Source organism: Danio rerio, chromosome 7, assembly GCF_052040795.2.
Source record: "Danio rerio strain M-AB ecotype USA chromosome 7, GRCz13ab, whole genome shotgun sequence".
Classification (NCBI taxonomy): Eukaryota; Metazoa; Chordata; class Actinopteri; order Cypriniformes; family Danionidae; genus Danio; species Danio rerio.
The window spans coordinates 35,031,264-35,052,765 of record NC_141027.1 but is presented as its reverse complement, the minus strand read 5'-3'; the positions used below and the strand labels follow the sequence as shown (position 1 = coordinate 35,052,765).

The 21,502-nt window shown below is 36.7% G+C and overlaps 1 protein-coding gene across 3 annotated transcripts in view; it reads left to right on the top strand.

The window, feature by feature from the left end:
• The window catches only part of nfatc3a (nuclear factor of activated T cells 3a), a 99,990-nt gene that overhangs the window by 24,906 nt on the left and 53,582 nt on the right, over positions 1–21,502 (top strand). For all 3 annotated transcript variants that reach the window (XR_015495863.1, XM_087261460.1, XM_087261461.1), the window contains exons 2-3: positions 2,108–3,284; positions 11,718–11,880. Coding sequence is in view for 2 of the 3 variants with exons in the window: in XM_087261460.1 (XP_087117586.1) it covers positions 2,108–3,284; positions 11,718–11,880 (1,340 nt within the window). In the remaining variant the exon portion in view is untranslated. The remainder of the gene's footprint in view (positions 1–2,107; positions 3,285–11,717; positions 11,881–21,502) is intronic.

Below are 21,502 nucleotides of genomic sequence, written 5' to 3'. Positions count from 1 at the left end.
TATCCCCCACACCATTACACCACCATCAATCTGAACCATTGATACAAGGCTGGATGGATCCATGCTTTCATGTTGTTGATGCCAAATTCTTACCTTACCATCCGAATGTCGCAGCAGAAAGCGAGACTCATCAGACCAGGCCATGTTTTTCTGATCTTCTATTGTCCAATTTTGGTGAGCCTGTGCGAATTGTAGCCTCAGTTTCCTGCTCTTAACTGACAGGAGTGGTACCCGGTCTGATTAAACATTTGCTTTAACAAACAGTTGGACAGGTGTACCTAATAAAGTGGTCGGTGAGTATGTATATCGAAACATTAATATTTTTGACCGCACTATGAAAAAAATTGTTACAGGATCTTTGAAGTCCATCACAGCAGTGTGCGTCAGATTCCCCAATGCCCAATGCTCCGTTTCCCTTCAGGTCAGAGTTCACCACTGGATTGACATGTCGAGTCTTGTGCGACACACAAGTTTGTCCCCTTTTCTGTCTGTCTGGCTCTGTCATCACAAATAGGCACGTCTTATGACAGAGGGGAGTGCGGAGCATCTATAAATAAATCGATCAGATGGAGAGCGAGGGGTAAAAATAGAGAAACGAGAAATGGGGTAGAGAAGCATAATTTAATGAGAATCCGAAAGAAGAAATGGTACCAAGCGAGCCAGCAAATAGACAGTGCTGTAAGTCAGAGAAAGGTCAGGATCTATTTACATAACCTTATGCTTTCATTCAGAATGGTTAAGCAGTGGAGAATCAAGAATATGTTGAATAAAACTCAATCGTGTTTAATTGTGAAAACATCATCTTGTTTGGTATTCAGCTTGTAGAAAGCCATCTGACTGAGTGCTGTTCGCTGCTGTCTGGCCCTGTCAGGCTCCTCTGCCCAGTCACTGGGAGCTCATCAATAACCTTTAATAGACCACAGGCACAAAATGCTCTGTGGGTGTGTGTCTGTACAGTATTAGTACATAATAGCCATCTCTGTGTGCGTGTGTGTGTGTGTGTTTGAGCTGGCGTTATTAATAGGGTCGGTCTCTATGTGGTGACAGGCTAAAGCATGCGCCTATGTGCAAATTTGTTTCCCGTGCGTTTTTTTGTGCACGTCCTGAGATGGATGACATGTGCACGGGTTATTCCTCTCTGGATTTGAGCCCATCTGTCGCCCCACCCTAAACATTTTCCCCATTGACTAACCCACCGGCGCTCTGTCTCATTATGTTGGCTTTGAAATAGATCTGGCTCTATGGATCTTGCCGTCTCACTCTCTATCTGTGCTTCTCACCTCTGCGTCCCCTCGCGCCGATGCTGAGATATCAGTACTGTTTGTTCTATAATGCCCGTATTGTTAACCTGTTGCCAGTGTTGTAGCGTCTGCAGATTCCCCAGTGGCTTGTTTGCAGCTATAGCCCAAGTCTTTCCTTTTCAAGGCTATCAGAACAGCAGTCCAATAAAGGAAAGGGAGAGAGAGGAGAGAAAATAGCCTGTTCTCTTTCATCTCGCTTATCAGCAGACAGAGACGGAGACCTTGAAGTGCCTCAATAGGCAGTAATTATTTATGTGTATTAGTTATACAAGCTATTACACTCAACCTCGGTAAACGTCATGCAGTTTCTATAAGGGACTTATTTAATACACATCCTGTCTGTGTTTGTATTGAACAGCTAAATGGGAGTGTTGGTTTTTGTGGCTGTGTGTTCCTAGAAATGTAGGATTTGTTTCTCCAGAGTGTTCATGCTTTGCAAGAGCACACACACATGGTGAAAATGTAATAAATGTTTGAATTTCGTCCATATTTAACAATATCACATAATTTTTTCTCTAAAAAAAATATTTGAAGCAATGCTTGTATTATGAAATAACCTCATTTGAAGAGAACACCAAATCAAAATCCCATCTTTGGCTAATACCATGCATACACTAAAAATAAAATTGATCTAAATATCAATAATGTAATGGCAGAGCTGTACTTTGTTTTGTTATGTTAGTGTTTACATTATGAAGAAAGATTGAACTGGCTAGTGGCTACACTTTGCTGATGTTTGTTTTTTTATCCTTTGTTTCCTGTCTCTTTCACATGTTCTGATTTTTTATTTCTCATTATCATTGTAGATTTGGAAACGGATGACAACACATCATTTTACATCCTCAACGTGGGCCAACCCCCTTCACTGGTGAACCAATCGCATGGTATCCAGCGTCATGGAGGCCCGCCCCCGTCTCAGTTCATCAGCTCCTCCCCTTCACTGCAGGCCCTCCACAAAATCTACGAGCCCAGCTATGAGCCTCAGGACTCTAAATACACACCCACAGGAGTGGGCGGAGGAGGGAACGGGCCACCAAAAGCCTTTGAATGTCCCAGCATCCAGATCACCTCCATCTCTCCAAGCTGCCAGCAGGAGATGGAGGCCAGCGAGGATGAGATGCGATCGAAGGGTCCGGATGGAGATTACCATGACAGACCTCTGTCTCGGGACCATCTGTACCTCCCACTAGATCACTCTTATCGAGATTCGTCCCTGAGCCCGAGCCCATGTAGCAGCCTTTCCTCTCGTAGCTGGTTTTCAGATGCCTCGTCCTGTGAATCCATCTCTCATGTGTATGATGACGTGGATTCAGAACTGAATGAAGCAGCAGCACGTTTCACCCTGGGCTCACCGCTCACCTCACCCGGCTGCTCTCCACAAACTGGCACACAGGAGGAAGTTTGGCAGCAGCAGCACCATCATCATCACCCAGCCTTCGCTCACTCCCTTTCTCATTCGCACGGTCATTCTTTGTCACCTCGTCAGTCGCCCTGCCACTCGCCCCGCACCAGCGTCACCGATGAGAACTGGCTGAGCCCTCGCTCCCCTTCACGGCCCTCTTCTCGCCCAACATCGCCCTGTGGGAAGAGACGCCACTCCAGTGCTGATATTTGCTACCTGGGCTCTTTATCACCCCATCACTCCCCAACAGCCACTCCAGGCCCTTCACCCAGGGGCAGCGTGACTGAGGACACGTGGATAGGTAGCCCGTCCATGGGCGTATCTCCTTTCCAATGTTGCCCCTCTGAAGCTGACATCCCCTCCAAAACAAGGAAGACGTCCCAGGACTGTACAGCAGCAATTCAGCCTGGGAAAGGTGACCTGAGCATGGATGATTCTGGGAATGGGTCTCCTTTGCTTGACTCGCCTGCTGAGGACTCCATGCATGGATTAAAGAAAGATGGTTCTGGAGAGCAGTTTCTTTCTGTCCCATCTCACTTCACATGGAACAAACCCAAACCAGGACACACTCCTATTTTCAGGTAAGCCCCTGCTCTGATTTGAAGAAACACAAGAGTAAAGGTTATTGAGTTTGAGTTAAGCTCTTCTTTTGTTACAGTTGCTCATGTTTGTAGAGCACAGGGCTTCCTATAGGTTTGATGTATACTTTCCTTGGTTGCCGAATTGAAACACCATTTAACCACATCACATAAAAAGTTATCTATATGTGACAAACAAAACCTAATTAAATTTAAACAATATGTTTATTTATTATGTAATAAAATAAAATCAACAAATTAATAAAATAATTAGCAAATGAAAAATAAATGACAGAAAAGGGAATAAAAACAGACAATATCTCTAAAAGTTATAATAATTATAAGATTAAAACATGCCGAATATTTTAGGCAAACCAACTGATTGACTAATGGTGTACATATATTTTGCAGCCAGATTAGACAAGTCATTTTATTTGGTGCGGTTGATGGCTAAGGGGTGTCGTGGACAAGCGGGGTGAGGGTATTGCTGATGATAGTGAAGAGGGTTGGGGAGTCGCTGAAGAAAGTGAAAGTAGACAGTGGATAGGGCAGGGGGGCGGTTGCCGAGATGGATCGGTAAAATGAGCTGCCGGATCAGATTTCAAAAGTTCCAGATCCGGCGTGTTCCGGCACAAATTAAGCCCTGGGTCTCGCACACACAGAATGAAATGGGTAAACGAGAATTTCCACTACTTTATCGTTTGCAGATGTTTGATTATATTGAGCGGATACAAAAAAGTATAAAAGAATGTTGATAATTGTAAAAAAAAAATAATAATAAAATTGTGAAGCTAAATATACTTGGGAGGCCGTTAATATACCTGGGCGGCCCGCCCAATTAAAGTCTATGTTTGGGAAACACTGGAACAGCGACTCTTAATCCTGGCCCTCGCAACCTCTAGAACTGCTTGTTTTGCATGTCTCTTGTTTAACCTGCCTGATTTAGATGACAAACTTACACAAACACTGCAAAAAATGTTTCTCTTACTTAGATTGTTTGTCTTGTTTCTAGTCCAATTTAGGGATGCTCTGTTTAGGATTTCTGCAGCCGATACTGAGTAACGATTTTTTTGTCATGGTGATCGACTGATACCGAATAACTATTCTGATGCTTCAAGCTTTGTAATGCCTTGAGCACATTTTCCCTCTAAATATGAACCTTACGGGAAGATCTCGCCTTACCTAAGAGAATAAATTAAAATATCTGCATATAATTCCTTAAACACATCCCTTATGACTATTTAGACGTGAACATGTTGGCCAGAAACAGCTTTACAGAAAACAATTCTTTTTTTTTTGTTTAGGCAATGTATAATATACACGAGTGCTTGTGTGTCTTCCTCTGCTTGTAAACTCAGAAACAAACACCTGCGATCGGGTCATGAGATCGGTCATATTGGCGAGTACCGATGAAGACATGAAATGTTATTATCGACCGATACCAATTTTCAGCCGATCGATTGGAGCATCCCTGGTCTAAATATTTAAACATTCTTAATTCAATAAACTTTTCAGGACAAGCAAAAATATGGTCTCGTTTTAAGAAACAATATGTCAAAATAGAGTGAGTTTTTCCTTAAAACAAGCTAAATAATCTGCTAGTAGGGTAAGCAAGTTAATCTTGTTATTCGTTTTGACATTAGATTAATTTGTTTACCCCACTGGCAGATTATTTTGCTTGTTTTGGATATTTGGACTAGAAACAAGACAAATAAGTAAGAAAAGCATTTTTTGCAGGGCAGAGAAATTCAAGAAGGCAATGCGTTGAGATTGACGTTCCCCAGATTGTGTTTACTTCTCTCTACTCCCTTCACATGGGAATTTGGCTGATCTTGAATTTTTTTCTTTCATTTTTTTGTGCTGTTACAGTAGTGTTTAGGATTATTTAACCATATTAATGTGATTGGCATCATGTCTACCACACCTTACTTTGCTTTCAAACAGAAATCATGGAAATATGTCCTATGATGTCCACTTCGCAGGGCACTTAAGATCAAAATGGAACAACCTCTGAAGCAGTAAGAGAAACATACAAAATATGCATAGCAGGGGGCCACAAAACCAGAATTGAGAACCGCTGGTGTAGAAAATAGCTTCCTTCCAAAGACCTAGTGAACTTGCTACTTCATTGTCAGTAGCCTTCTAAGGCAGCATCCTTACTGACAGAGAATCTCATGTAACTGATTTGGCAGGGACTTTTTTGATGGTCACTCACCACATAAATAGTGCTCAAAGCATAAGAGGCTAGGCATTCCAACTGGCATGAACAAGTGTTGAAATCCTGGCCAATATCACTAAATATATACATATATATATTTTGCAAATGAAAAGTCTATACTTTTAATACAATTTTATACTTTTTTGTCTTTTGCTCTGAATTGGTTATAATTATGATAAGGTTTGGTAATGATCATGTTTTTACAATATAATTATTCATCCTTTAAACAGGACATTAATATATAATGAATTCTACAGTATTGTGTGAATGTATGGGAGCATTCCTTGTTAATAATGTTTAGTAAATAAAACTTAAAGAGTTTTTTTAATTTAAAAGTAAATTGTGCTTAATTTGTTTTCAGAGAAACAGACAAGTTTTTTTATTTGTTGCATCCAAAGGTATGGAGCTAGATTAGACTCATTAATTTATGCAACAACAGCCAAATTCACATTAATGAAACCAAATTCTAATTTTCCACAGGAACCTGTTGAAATTGGTGAAGCAATGGTCAGAATGGTCTATGTATTGCAAAAAATACTTTTCTTACTTTTTTGTCTTGTTTTCTAGTCCAAATATCTAACAATTCTTAAATCAAGAAGCAAAAAATCTTCCAATGGGTTAAGCAAAATAACCTTGTTTTTTTGTTTTGACACATGATTTTTTTGTAGATGTGTGAACTTATACTGCTCTTGCGGTTCGGTTTAGTTACGATTATCATGCCATCAATTCGGTTCAATACAATATCAGTGCATCACGGTGCATTGATGATGCTTTCCATACACAGCTTTAAATTTTACATCACAGCACAATTCTTGTATTCAAATGTCAGATATATGTACTATTTGTAATTCTGCTCAAAGAAAACACTCTTGTTGGTGCCAATGGCGTAGTGGAAAGTGCAAACTCTCTTCTGGAATGTTAAAAACAAAACTCAAGTACATGCACAGAACAACATGAGCATTTAAAGCAAATAATCAAACGTAAATATTAATTTTTGAGCATTGTCAAGCAAGTTGTTAAACGCCTATGATTATTCAGAAAGGGCTGAAATTTGCTTAATGCATTGGCACTGCTCAGTGATGAGTAAAACTGATGTTAAACGGACATGGTGATTACACCTGATCCCTGATAGACATGGTGGAGAAAACCCGCTCTGCAGACATGCTCATGTCTAGACCCACAAGTATTGCTGTAACAGACAAGAGGACTGGAACGTCATGTCAGCAGGTCAGAGGGGCCACAGTGAGAGAGAGTTTACTTTAATTTTCTCCATAAATAGGGGCTTCTGCTGTAAGCTCAGAGTCAGTGAAAGACTGTCCAGCAAACACATGCAGTGAGTTTCTGCATTGTAATTATTCGCAGTCTCCTCCCTCGCCATAGTATTCTACCACGACACAGCGCATAGAAGATAATTGACTTCAGTATGTGATAACCAGTTTTGATCTATTACTAAACCAATAACAAATTGTCCGCCTCTGCATCGCAGTGCACTGAAGAAACAATTCATTTTGACACCCCTAATTTTTTGCTTACACCATTGGCAGGTTATTTTGCTTGTTTTAAGAGAAAAACTCACTTAATTTTGGCATATTATTTCTTAAAAGAAGACATTATGTTTTGCTTGTCCAAAATTGCTTCTTAATTTAAGAATATTTAGAAATTGGGACTAGAAGCAAAACACAAAATCAGTAAGAAAAGTATTTTTTGCAGTGTGTATACAAAGTTGCTCTGTTCTATTCATTTTATTCATCGTTTTCTATTACCTCAAATCAATTGAATTCATGCTAACTTGCTCAGAGGTAATATGCAATTAGCATGTAGCATAAGGCAGTTGAGTGAGCTGATGAGCAGAAAGAGTTATAATGTATCTGCTAACCGTATAAGATAGTGTGCGTGTGTGTGCCCATATTAGTCAGATGAAGACGGCCTACAGTATGTGTGTGCTCTGGCCTCTGTCACCATAAATCAGTAGAGCGTGTGGCTGTTGGTCGCAAACGTTTCCCTACCCACAATGATTCTTTTATCGACCACACCATCACAACACTCTTTTTAACTTCGTCAGCTCCCTTCATTAATAATCCACAAAATATAGTAAACACACTTGATTCCACCAGCAGTTACATAGTCCATGAAAAAAGCAAACAACCTGCTCTCACTCCTCAAAAACATGTCAAGAAGGTTCCAGCAAAGCAACACGTAGGAACAGTGTTGACTAACATCTTTATGAGCGTACCTTCATACAACAGAGACATGATACCTGATCCCTGATATATGAGCCTACTGCTCCTTGCCATAGGACCTGTACGTGTTTGTGTGTGTGTGTGTGTGTGTGTGTGCTGACTTCACTATCAATCAGCAGCAATAGAAAAATCTAGAAGCTTGTCTGGTTTAACAGATGAGTGCAAAATAAGGGTCTAGTTTTGACAGCCATCTTAAGTTAACACTTTCAGACTAACACACACATTCACCTGCCTGTTCTTACGTCTGGCTAATCTATCAAGTGTAGGTGATATTTTCATTTTAGTTTTTGCCTGTTACATTTTTTTCAATACGTTGATGTGTAATTAGCTGTCCTTGCTTGTAAAAGATAACACTGCTTCCAAATAAAGTCTCTTTAAGGCAAGTCATATTACTCTGCGGCCATCTTTGAAACTCCTCTGAATGGGGAAACACAGTCTGAATGGGGAAACATCAAATTCTGCAAGACTACTTGCAAGCTTATGATTACATTTCATGTTATGAATAACCAATAAAATTATCTGTCTAACTGTCTATTTAGTTTCATTTCTCACAAAATCTGCAGAAACTCACGTCTGGTCCAAGCCCCTTTTCTGGAGAATTGTCATTCTATAGTGATTGCTGATTGGCTCCTGTACTAGAATTCAAGGCTTCATTCACCATATTGACAGTTACACAAAAGTAAACGAGTGACATGTCTTCTATTTTCTGTAGTAGAGCTTAGAATGACCAAGAGGTGACACGCAATATAACTTTTTTTTTTCAACAGCAGCGCCCAGCAACAGCCCCAGATTCTGCCATTTTGGAGTTGCAGAATCTAGTCGGCTGTCCATTGGATCTTATTGCTGCCGCGATTGCAAGCAGCTGCTTTGTTTTTTATTTATTTATTTTAAAAGCTGAGATACAACCTGAAAGACGACAATGCAACACTTACTGTGACAATCATCAGCACTTTTAATAGTTTTTTTACAGACTTATAATATGTTGTAGTTCTATTGGAGTTTTTATTCCAAAATGGCCCCCGCACCATCTAGTGGCTGTTTCCCAAATTGCATTAGAGTTTCGCCTCTTGGCGATTCTATGCTCTTTGTATAGTCTTTGTTCCAGATTTCCAACATTTTGAAAGTAAACAAACTGCATTTTGTCACATGCAAAATAAAAACAGCTTACATTAATATTTTTGTCATTATATTATGCCGTATAAACACCATAGAACATTGATTTAGGGGATTTATTCTACTTTTACAATTTTGAAAGTAGTCTTATACTCAGAAAGTCAGTATTTTAAGGGATGCACTGGAATTAAAACTGTAGACCGAAAAAAAATTATGGATGCACTTTGGCTGAAAATAAATAATATATTTTTAAAGACTTTTTCAAATTTAACCTGTATGGCTTTAATTATACTGAATTCAAAAAACACGAGCCAATAAAAAACACATTTTGTTAGGAGTTTTATTATTTCAATGGATCCACAGCTCAAATCAGATCCGAATTTTCTACACTGAAATGAACGAAACTCCACGCAGCTCCCGGATTAATCTCCATTGGAAATGAATGACTTCCGGTCTGTCACTAGTCATTTGTCGTGTGCAGTGGAAAGGGGGCTTAACACTAATACTGAAACGGTTAAGGCATTTTTGTAATGACCAAAACAACAGTTCAAATGTTTTATCTCTTATAACAAAATCACAGGATCCTTTTTTAATGTGTATGCAGAAATTTGTTCGGTAAAAGTGTTTCCATCGTAGTTCATGCCCATCTTTTCCTATTAAATAAAAAGTTTATCCTACTCATCTAGGCACGTACGTTTTTATACGCACATTCAAAATGTGCAAACAGTAGGTAGATTCAAATATAGCTAATAAACGCACCATGAGGCGTCTTTTCACCAGTGTTGCCATGACAGCACTGTATCACTAATTCAAGCAGCAGGAATAATTACTAAATATAAATGTCTTGTCAATCCATTATTTAAATTTTTTTCTCTTTTGGACAAAACCAAAAAAGTACTCTACTGTATATACAGGTAAAGTCAGAATTATTAGCCCCCTTCAAATTTATTTCAAATTTTTAAATATTTTCCAAATGATGTTTAACAGAGCAAGGAGTTTTTTACATTATGTCTGATAATATTTTTTTCTTCTGGAAAAAGTCTTATTTTTTTATTTTGGCTAGAATAAAAGCAGTTTTTATTTATTTTTAAACACCATTTTAGGGACAAAATTATTAGCTCTTTTAATGCATTTTACCATTAAGATTTGTTTATTTTGACCATTGGAGTCACTCTGACTAGTATTTGATCAGTAGTTGTCAATGCAGAATAAAATTGAAATGGTTTAAATTGCAGATTTACAAACTCTGTGTGTGTGTGTGTGTGTGTGTGTGTGTGTGTGTGTGTGTGTGTGTGTGTGTGTGTGTGTGTGTGTGTGTGTGTGTGTGTGTGTGTGTGTGTGTGTGTGTGTGTGTGTGTTTATTTGTTATTTCTCTGTGTAGTCATAATAAAGTATATGAAATATAATTATGAAAAAAAAATTTTTTGTATATGCAAGAGTGTGAATGACAGGTGTTTTCTCCAAGTGAAGCTGTTTTGATGTCCACAGGCCACTAGGCCACTGTCATTAGGCCACTACCATCACACACATTCAGCCTTCTCATGTTTCCCCTGTCGATCCATCTCACGTTACCATGACAGCAGGGCATGTATGTCACCTTACAGGAGAGCAGTGATCAGTTAAGAGGATGTGGTAGAGAGAGCTAAACTGCGACAAAATAAAAAACAGTCCTTATTTTTCCATAGCATTTCCACATTCTTAATGGATATGGTATGGATACTTCACCCTAAAATGTTTTGAAATTTTCTCCCATTAATATCAATCCAATCTTGTTTTACTTTGTTTTTGTTTTGTTTTCTTCTCTCAGATGTCTCAAATGTATTGTTTTATAATGCTTTAGCTGTCAGCATACAGTATGTGTTCTGAAGCAAGTCAAACAGAGGTCTAGAATGGCATTAGGGTTAGTAAATGATAATAATAATAAAAAAAAAACATTCTGTCTAAAATGTCTTTTAAAAGACTTTGCACTGGACTTTTATGTTTTGATTGATTTTATTTGATAATCTGAACAAAAAATATACAAACAAGTCCAGTTAGACTAATTGATACATATTTTAAAAACTGTCAAAAAAAATACACAAAACAGCCACAGGCTTATTTTCATTGTGGTCCGCGATATTCTTAAGAAATGAATGAGCAAATCATAAATGAAGTGCAAACATCATCAGCTCAGCAACTCGGCACAACAAAATCCTCAACTTCAACTGTAAAACAACCACTTTTTAATTTCCCTTCTAAAAACACTCAATTTAAATCGCTTTAAAAATCGTGGGCAAAACATTCCAAGCAGCAGAGCTAGTACACAAAAAAGAATTTCTACCTGATTCACTCTTAAATCCACATGGATAAATATCCCTCCTACGCGCTCTTGTAGAATGACAGTGTACCTCACTAACTAAAACATAATAATTAAGAAAATATTTTGGGACCATTTTAATTTAAATCCTAAACACCATCCCTGATTTTTTTAATGCTTTTCTCAACTTTATTCTTTTCATCAAAGTAATGTAATACAATTCACATTTTAATAGAGGTAAAAAGATTTTATTTTAATTTAGTTTAGTTGAACTTTGAGCTGCGGATGACAATATCACAAGATGTCTGTTGGTTTTCTCTCATTACTTTGGTGTGATGTTATGTACATGCTACCTGTGCAAGCCAGTTGTTCTGGCTCCAAATTACGTTGTCTTATGTTTCACAGCAAAATGTTTCAAATATATGCATGCATCCTGAAGTGTTGCATACTTACTCACTGACAAGTATGTCTGGTTTTATATGTTGCTTTCATTTTTGTGGTCAACCTACGACCTGTACACTTTGCATTGTCTAACTAAACTCCTCGTACTGCTCTTGGTTTGTTCACAGAGCATCGAATCTGCCTCCCCTGGACTGGCCGTTGCCAAATCAGTATGGGCAGTATGAGCTAAAGATCGAGGTTCAACCTAAAGCACATCACAGAGCTCATTACGAGACCGAAGGCAGCCGAGGGGCCATCAAAGCCACGTCCGGGGGACACCCTATCATCAAGGTGAGTCTCCATGACGCCACTTTCTCTGGCTTCCTGTTTCCTGGCCAAATACAGTTGTTTTGCCACCAACTGTATGAGGGCTAAACTTGGTTTTGGATTGTCGAAACGAAGCCTCGTGGCCTTGATTTCTTAGTGCTCATTACGCTGGCCACAAAAGTGGGAACAGAGCACGATGCCATCCGTTCCCTCACAGGAAGCACAACTTGAGAGGCGAGACCACACAGAAAGCGTCTGCTGTGTGGCCTAGTAACCTCATTGCTGGTCATAAAATTCCTTTTACTGGATAGCAGCTAGTGAGCAAGTGTCTTTGTGTCATTTAGATAGAACAGCCATCTGACTTAATTTCCCTTTGCCTGCTTCTGTGCTACTTGTGCTAACGGTTCACCGGAGGGATCATGGGAGCGTGCTTCAGTACAGGTGATTGCATCATTTATGTAAAATGAAGCCCAATTAGTATCTCGCTGTATCATGTGGTAGTCCTGATCGGATAGGTAAACTTACCTGGCAATCTCCTGAGACTAGCTCTCCTAGAGAGAAGAAGAGAGAGAGAGAGAGCTTGTTGGTAAATATTTTATGGACTTGGAGGCAGTGGCCTCTTTTGTGGCATTCATAATGACGTACACACACACACACACACACACAACTCAGAAACTGAGATCATTGAATGTGTGAGGAAGGGAAGAAGGCCTTTACTCTGAATCATAACCTCTGGCTTTGAATGGTCCATTAAACAACCACAAATACAGGCCCGCATTTCTGCCACATCACACCTCAGTCTTGTGTCTTGGGGGCCTTTAATTGGCTGTCATTGCTTGTTTATGACCTTCGTTAGGTTACCTGCATGATCATCTTTCATTATCAGACCTCTCATCTCTTTTATACTGCAGGACTGCCTTTACTGTGTCCTTTGTTAGAGTTCTTCTCGGTTTGCTGGTGCCATTTTTACATTTCTTTGGGCTTTTTTTGGACAGTGCTGTGTTGAATTCATGGATGTCAAATGCAAAAACATCAAAACAAGTTTGTTTAATTGATAGTGATCCATCAATTATTATTTTCCATGGCTGGTTCAGTTTTTTTTTTGGGGTTTTTTTGCTAGAAATTTGGCCATTTTGATACTGATTTCCTATTTCTTTTCCTTGAAACTGGAAAAAGTTAGTATGTGAGCCAAATGTTTATTTGATTCGTCACAGACGAAATCTGCAGTGATTTCAGATTAGATCTCAAATAACTGCAACTGCACTTTAATCATGATCTACACAAAGGAGCAACATACATTAGTTTGTTAAGTGTATATGCATTAAATTGTATCATTTCAAAATAAGAAGTGAAAAATCAAAACAATCTGATTTTGTGAAAACATGCAACATTTGGGCTGCATGATTCTGCATAAGATGAGAATGAGATTTTATTTGCTTAAAATCAAGATCATGATTTTCTCATGATTCTGTAGATGTAAAATAAATTAATAAATTAATATGAGTAGGCTGTTATTATTGTTATTTCTCAAACGTATGATAAAACAACACTAATAATATTTGGCCTACAGTATGTGTAGGTCCACTGTTAAAATGCTCAGATTTGTATAGACTTGGAATGGTGGACTTGAACTAACTTTAAATTTGTCCTGGTCATTAATTCACAGTAAAGTGATTGCATCAGAATATAACTAGTCATAATTCTAATGTTGAATTATTATGTTTGAGACATGTGACGTTGCTTGTCATTTGTCATTGACAACATTATTAGACCATTTTTTTCACTGGTAAAATAAGACATAAAATAAATAATTTTCAGATTCCTTCTTGCATTATATTCATCGTAACAGTATATAGGCTAGAGTAGTTATACTGACACTATAAAACATTTATTTTCATGCACTCTGAGTTCACTACGAAAGAAAAACATTTCAAATTCTATGTTGCTGAGCAATGTATATAAAACAATGTGAAGACTTGTGCGCTCGCCTTTACGCTTCTCTCTTGACCTTGAAAATATAATTGGCTGAATCATAGAAAAGCTTAATTAGGATTGTGTGTAGGGTCAAATCGAGATTGCAATCTTTTTTCGATTAATCGTACAGCCCCATGCAACAAACAATACACAAACCTAAAACAGTAGACATGCTTGTTAAAAATGTAAGCTCATTCTCTTCCAGTGAGTAGAACTGCAGGAGTAACATTTTCATGGTTAAGGCAGTTAGCAAAACAGCTTCTTTCGCTGTGTTTAACATGCATAATACATAGATAAACTGAAAAGAAAATTTATGTTTAAATTAAGTTTAAATGTTTAAACTTTTATTATGACTGAATATATCACTCATAAATGTCTTAATAAATCACCACACAACAATATTTAGGATCTACCTACAATATTTCATACATCATTACAAAATGTGTGAGTTTTTCAAACAGCCTACTAACTTGAGCTGACTATACACATAAAATGAGATGAACAGATGCATGATTGTATTGAATGAAATTCATGTACATAAAGTTAGCTGTTTACTTTTACTTTAGCTTTAGACTTTGATATATAAACCTAAAGTGATCACTTGAATGAGCTGAAATGAAACCCGACCAAACACACAAATATGATCCTAAAATTCCATAATGAAGATAGTTAAAAAAAATAATTATTTTATAAAAATAATATATTAATCAAATATAAATAAAAAGACCTTTTTGAAGTACTTTCTTAATTATATAATTTAATGCATTATTTGGCAATATTTATATTGTATTTGACAATAATTTGATCAGTTTTCAAACGTGGCTGTTAAGATCTAAACAACTAAAACCTTAAGATTATTATGAAAGGCTTTATGATTAAATAAACAATTAATTCAAATTTTAATTCTTCTGTAAGCATTAGATTTAAAAAAATAATAATTCAATGTTTTTTGACATTTTGGCACATTTGTGGTGCAGACGTGAAACACATTATGAAGATCAGATAAGGACATCAGACAATCATGGGAAGCTTTACTTTGTAGTTTTTTCATTTTTTATTTATTTTAGTAGTGTTGTTCTTAATAATTATCGTTTGATACTTGTTTATACCTGTAAAAGTTGGAAATTACTTATTTTAATGACACTTTAAGTTATTGAAAGATGTTCAAGCGACAGATGTTTCAACATATGAGCATCATATACTAATGATTTACTTTTTAATCAGTCTGATTTCACAAAATTAATTACTAGCAATTAGCTTGCAGGTGTTTGTTTCAGCATTTTAAGACTAAAAAAGTGTATATTTGATATTCAGCCTGGAAAAAAAATTTACAAACAAAAGTTGAATTACAAACAATTCAGTTCTAACTTCAGTTCTAATGACTTTTATTGTATGCTGGGATTTATTTCCCAACCTTTCATGCTTAAACATCAACCACCTGTATATACATGATAAACTGTGATGTGCGAGTGAGCGTGCCTTTCTGACTATTTCGGAGTATTAATGACTAACTCTATAACATCAAAACCTCACTTCCCCTCACACTATGGCTGAGGATGCATAATTAGCTTGCATTAATGAAGTCTCTCAGTGGTAGATACACACACTGGTCCTACCACATGGAAGGGCAATGCTAGACAGAAACATCTTAGTATCTTCTGGAAATACTTCAATAAATTCAAGCCACTGGTATCTATACAGATATGCATCTGTAAACTCCGTAACCTCTCTGAAAACTGCTGCAGACATTTGATCTGAATGGCAGCAGGGAGATCAGCTGACCAGCCTATGCATCTGCTTGCGTTTGTGTTTTTGTGTGCTCACTAAAAAGTGCTGTGTCATTGTTTTTCTTTTTCCATTTTTTTAAATCATGGGTTAAAACAATTGCTATAGTTATTCAGAATTAAACTGTTGTATTCCTAATTATAGTATTTATTCATTTATTTATTTATTTATTTATTTTGTCAAAGGGATAGTTCACACAAAAATGATGGTTACAGGTTTCCAGCAGCAAAGTCTAGATGGGATACAGCTGAGGATATTCACATCAATGTAGCCAAGTTTTTGTGACACTATACATCAATAATTTTAATTTTACATTACTTTGAGGGTTGGGTTTACAGTTGGCATTAATAAAGTACAATTTAATGAGAAATTTTATGAATAATATGAATAATACTAAAATATGTATAATTACTGTTTTCATGTTACTGTGATGGTTGGGTTCAGGGTGAGGTTAAACGTTAACAAAATACAATGAACGGGTAATTTCCGCAGCTCTATCCCTTCTAGCAACAACCATTTTTAGCATTCAGTATAACTACTTTTGGGTTAACAGAACAAGAAAATTCTCAAAATAGTTTAAAATAATTTGAGGGCGAGTAAATGATGGCAGAATTCATTTTTTACTGTTAGATATCCTGTTAAGGTATTCTGTTGGTTTAATTAGTGCATTCTTTCATAACCTGGCACATATTAGTATATTTTGTTAAGGTTGCTATTTGTTTGTATAAGTGAAAACAGCAGTCTGTCTGAGACTGGCTGAATGATGAGGCAGTCTTGGCCTGCCTGATAATGAGCTCTGAAGTAGTTCTCTTGTGGTGAGAAAGCTTAACAACCCAACAGATCAATGAATCTGGGTTTATCATGGTGTATATTGAGATATTTTCTACCTTTCTTAAAAATATCTGTGTTAATTTTGCTAAAGCATCTCAGAAGAAATCCTAGGTTAATCATGAGCAAAAAAGGAAGTGAAATGTGGAAGTACAACTGTCCAAAACATAAAAATTTCAGGAAATGCCTTGATTGTTTAGAATTCAATAATAATATAACTACTGCTCAAGAAGCTTCATAATTGCTGCCTATATTGTATTGCTTCTGGGCTCAATTTCATTTTAACTCATTAACATTAGCTTACTTGATAAATATTCAATTGCTTCCAGCGACACAGTGGCTTAGTGGTTAGCACAATTGTCTCACAGCAAGAAGGTCGCTGGTTCAAGTCCTGGCTGGGTCAGTTGACATTTCTATGTGGAGTTTGCATGTTCTCCCCGTGTTGGCATGAGTTTTCTCTCGGTGCTCCAATTTCCCCCAAAATCCGAAGACATGCGCTATAGGTGAATTGAATAAACTAAATTGCCCGTAGTGTATGTGTGTTTGAAGGAGTGTGCCTGGATTTTTCCCACTAATGGGTTGCAGCTGGGAGGTCATCCGCTGTGTAAAACATATACTGGATAAGTTGGTGGTTCATTCCACTGTGGTGACCCCAGATAAATAAAGGGACTAAGCCGAAGGAAAATTGTTTAATGAATAAATTGCCTCATTATGCTAATTTAACCTTCGCTTTTTTGTCTTTTACATGATGTTTACATCCATTCAAAGTTGATCAACACTTATTTTCATTTTGTTTCTTAATTATATACATTTCACATCAATTTTCTCAAACATTTAAAAAAAAAGCCACACTCTGGATGAAATCTTATAATTGAGAAAGCATTACTTGTGTGCGAATTACAGGGGTTTTTACAGGGGATTGATCTTGTTAATTAACGCTTGATCCCCTGAAGCACATCAGAACAAGATGTATGGGGGTTGTTAGCCCTTTGATGCTGAGAAATAGTTCACTCTGATTGGTATTTTAAATCATAATACTATTAATTAAAATAATAGATAATATAAATAAACATTTGACCACCCCTATAACGGTTCATACCATTGTTAATGCATAATTGTGCCAATCGGTCTATGCAAAAAAAAAATCATTCTGAAACCTGCAGATCTAGAGCACCGATGGACATCGTATGTGTGAGTGCACAAGACATTTTTCATGTAAAAGAGCTTTGTTTGTATCAACATATAGCTTAAAGTCAAATCAGATGTATATTTTGTACTTTGACCTATACAGTAACATCTGGAATAGCTAATCTGAGCATATACTGGAGGTCAGAATACGGTAAATATCCCTCAAAACACTGAAAACTTAAATAGGTTTTATTCCTAGACTAGATGTGATTAAAAAGTAAATATATAAATGACTGAATTATGTATTGCACAAAGTATGTATAGCATTACCGGAAAAAAAAAACCCTGCTAATTGTCAATGTATATTTTGCACCCTGATTGCAGGGCATTTTAAAGAATTAGACTTTAGCACTTAATAATCTAGTTTAATGTAAATTCTCCAGTAGAATCATTAGTTCATGATGCCTTGACTAAAGTCAACAAATGAAACATTACTTTTTACATGTTGTTAGCATTTTATTTTCTCACTTGGTTTTGGTTCATTTTATTTTATATGCTCTTTGATTTGGTTTCGACACCCCCTGCTTCAATTTGGGAAAATGTGCACATGGAAAACGTCCCATACCTTCAGATATTTCAGCGAGCAACTGTTAACGGTAATGTTTCCCATGATGCTTTCTGGGGCCTGCGCTGCTGGAGTCTTAGGCTGCTACTGTGGAGTATCTGTTGTTGTGACGTCAGCAGGTGACACCGCAGACTCCATCTGTCTCGAGAGTAAGCTTCTCTGCGGTGACTGGATCTTAGAGACGGTGAACAGACTCACTGAGCCATATTGCCTTCAGCAGAGCTTACTATGCCAATTAGCCAGGAGGACAGACCCGTGCACCTGTATGCCAGGTGTGAACCAGCACAGGCACTGCATTTGTGTTTTCATGTATGCATCAGGCTGCTTGACTGAAGGAAAAGCTGGAATTATGTACAAAATAAAAAGATGACAAATTAATTATTATATAAAGAGCAATTATTGTGATCTATGATATGAAATGTGTAAATAAACTTGAAATTAGCTTAAAAATATGGATTTTAAAAAGATAGTTCATCCAAAATTAAAAATGTAATCACCATCAAGTGGTTTCAAACCAGTTTCTGTCTGCCGTTGAACACAAAAGTAGATATTTTGAAAGTGAAAACCTGTAACTATCAACTTCCATAGTTGGAAAACAAATCCTGTGAATCCAGTGGTTATAGGTTGACAGCAGTTTTCAGAGTATCTGTTTAAAAGAAACTCAAATGTTTGAAACAAGTAAAGGGTGACTTGACAGAATTTTCAAATCAAGGGTGAACTTTCCTTTGAAATTGTTAAATTAAAAAGGCACACCTCTGTGAATTTGACCTTCTCACTTGCTGTGGTTACAGAGCATTTGTTGAATAATGCACTAAAAATAAGGTTACTATATTAAAACCAAGCTAACAAACTGACAGATAAGTTTGAACTACACAAAATATGTCAGTAATTGAATTGAAGTAGTTGTTGTTATTAATTAATAAATGTTCCACACCATATGAACAAATTAAAAAAGTTAAATTAGACTGCCATAAGACAAAATACAGTGATAAAGTCATAAAAAAATGAAAACATTTTTTCTGAACTAAATTAAAATGTAATTCTGAAAAAAACCTTTCATGAAAACTAAATGAAATAAATAACCTGTAATTATCTAATTGTATATTAAATAACATTAAAAACATAAAACAAAATGACTCAAAAACTGAAATGAAATTAAAATAATTTAAAGCTCATTTAAAGCATTAACACATACTTTAAGATTCTTTTTCATTCCTGTTTACATAATCATTATCATTCTAATAAATTCATTATTTAAACTCTAATATTTTGTCTTATTGATGCTCACACAGAGTTATGTACTCTGAATTTGAATTTACTCTGAACATATTTTCAAAATTACCTTACTTCAACAAACTGAATAGATGCATTGTCCAATGCTAATCTGCTCAACTGAAGTGGAGAACAGATACCATGAGGGGTTATCTGTGCATAATAACTTTATAAATATAATATAGCTGATATTATAATTCTGCCCAACAAAGGTGACTGACAAAGATGTACTGTATGTTGCATTTTGTGGGTTAAATGAAAACACATGCGGGAACTAATATCAACTTTTTATAAACAGATGATAGAGAGGAGAGAGTGTGTCCATTTGATGTCTCATTACAAACACATACATTTTACAATATTCATGTTAAAGTAGCAAAATATACAGTTAAACAGACTTTATGAATATTTGGAGGACACTAAATATTTTTATAATCCATTTAAACAAAACAGTTTACTGAACCGATATATTTATTAAAATAGTATTTTAGTCACCAAACATTTTGGAAGTTATCGTTAGTTATTTTGTCAGATGAGCTCCTGATTTGGCTTCAGTACTGACTAATCTAATGTATATGCACAAATATAAGAATGAATAGCTTCCTAATAATATGAAATATGAGTTTAAAATATATGTTTGTGAGGGGTATACTTAAACATGCTTAGCACTGTATGTTAGGTACAGTATATAAAGAGTTTTATTCTATGCAGCTTTAGAGTAGAGTTTGATGTATCTATGGGGTTTTTATGCTTTGATTTATCATGGTCAAATAGACAAGAAGAAATGACAGAAGATGACAAAAAGAGCATCAGACGTTTATTATGCTTTTTTTTTCATCTTCAAAGCAGACTTGAGATTTCAGACAGCAAGGTAAAAATCTTGTCTGGCTAGCGTGCTTAAACACATCCTACATGTTTAAGAATTAGGTCAGTAGGTGGTCTTTTATGGCTCCTTGAACAAGTTTAACCACAAGAGTGTCTACACTAAAAAAGTGAATTTGTAGACAAACACAAAGTTTCAGACGTTGTTTACACCTGTATTTAATGCGATCAGATTGACAAAACTGACTGCATCCCAATGGCAGGTGTTAACAGGGCTTTGTTAACAGATTCTTTGTTTTCTGTTGCTGCGCTCAGTCCCATATGTAACCTGCTTGGTCCTAATCCATCATATCTGCCCTGTGCACAATGGTGTGCAGGTACAAACAATTAGACGTTATGTGTATGGTAGACCTTACACAGGTCATAAGGTTAAAAGAAGCTTGTGAAATTTGCATTACAGCATCATGAGCCATCTAACGTTACATCCAGAACACTTTACCACTTCAGTTCTTGTGTGAGAAATCAGAAACCCGATTTGTGGTGAAGCAGAGAAACCTTGGTGAGTGTGTCTATCAGTGATGTGTAAGTCAAGCTGCCATAACAGCAGGCTGTGAATTACAGCGTACAGTAGCCAGACAAACACCAGCAAAACAAAGTGACAGTGTTTACTGCTAGTGTTTGGACTGGGCTAATTCACAGTTCAGAGATCTACGAGGAATGCGGTGTAATACCCTACAAACCTTCGCGCCCGACTTACTCTCTCTAGGTTCACCAAAATCAGCTCACCTGTTGCTAGGAGACACAGAACTTCTGAGCCCATCTGTTATAGACTTTCCCAAATGTAAGTGTGTGTGAGAGAGCGAGATCACAATTGAACTCTCTAAACACAAAGGGCAGCGGAGTTTACATTTGCCGTAGGATCTGTTCACATGTTTTATTCTCAGCGAAAGTCACTTGTACCTTTCACCCAAGGCTTTTATGTGGATAAAAAAGTTTGGTGGAATCAACAAACATGGTGGAAAGCAGGTTTATGAAAAATAAATTACCCTGCCTTTTTAAAAGCAAGAGGGAAACAACTGTACTGTCATCATCTACCAGCTATCACAGAGAAGGACAGCCTAATGGCAGTTGTGCTAAAAGGTTAAAAGCAGAAATGCAAAGACTGTATTTTTGTCAAGATGATGCTTTTGAGTTTGGATTATGCCATTATAA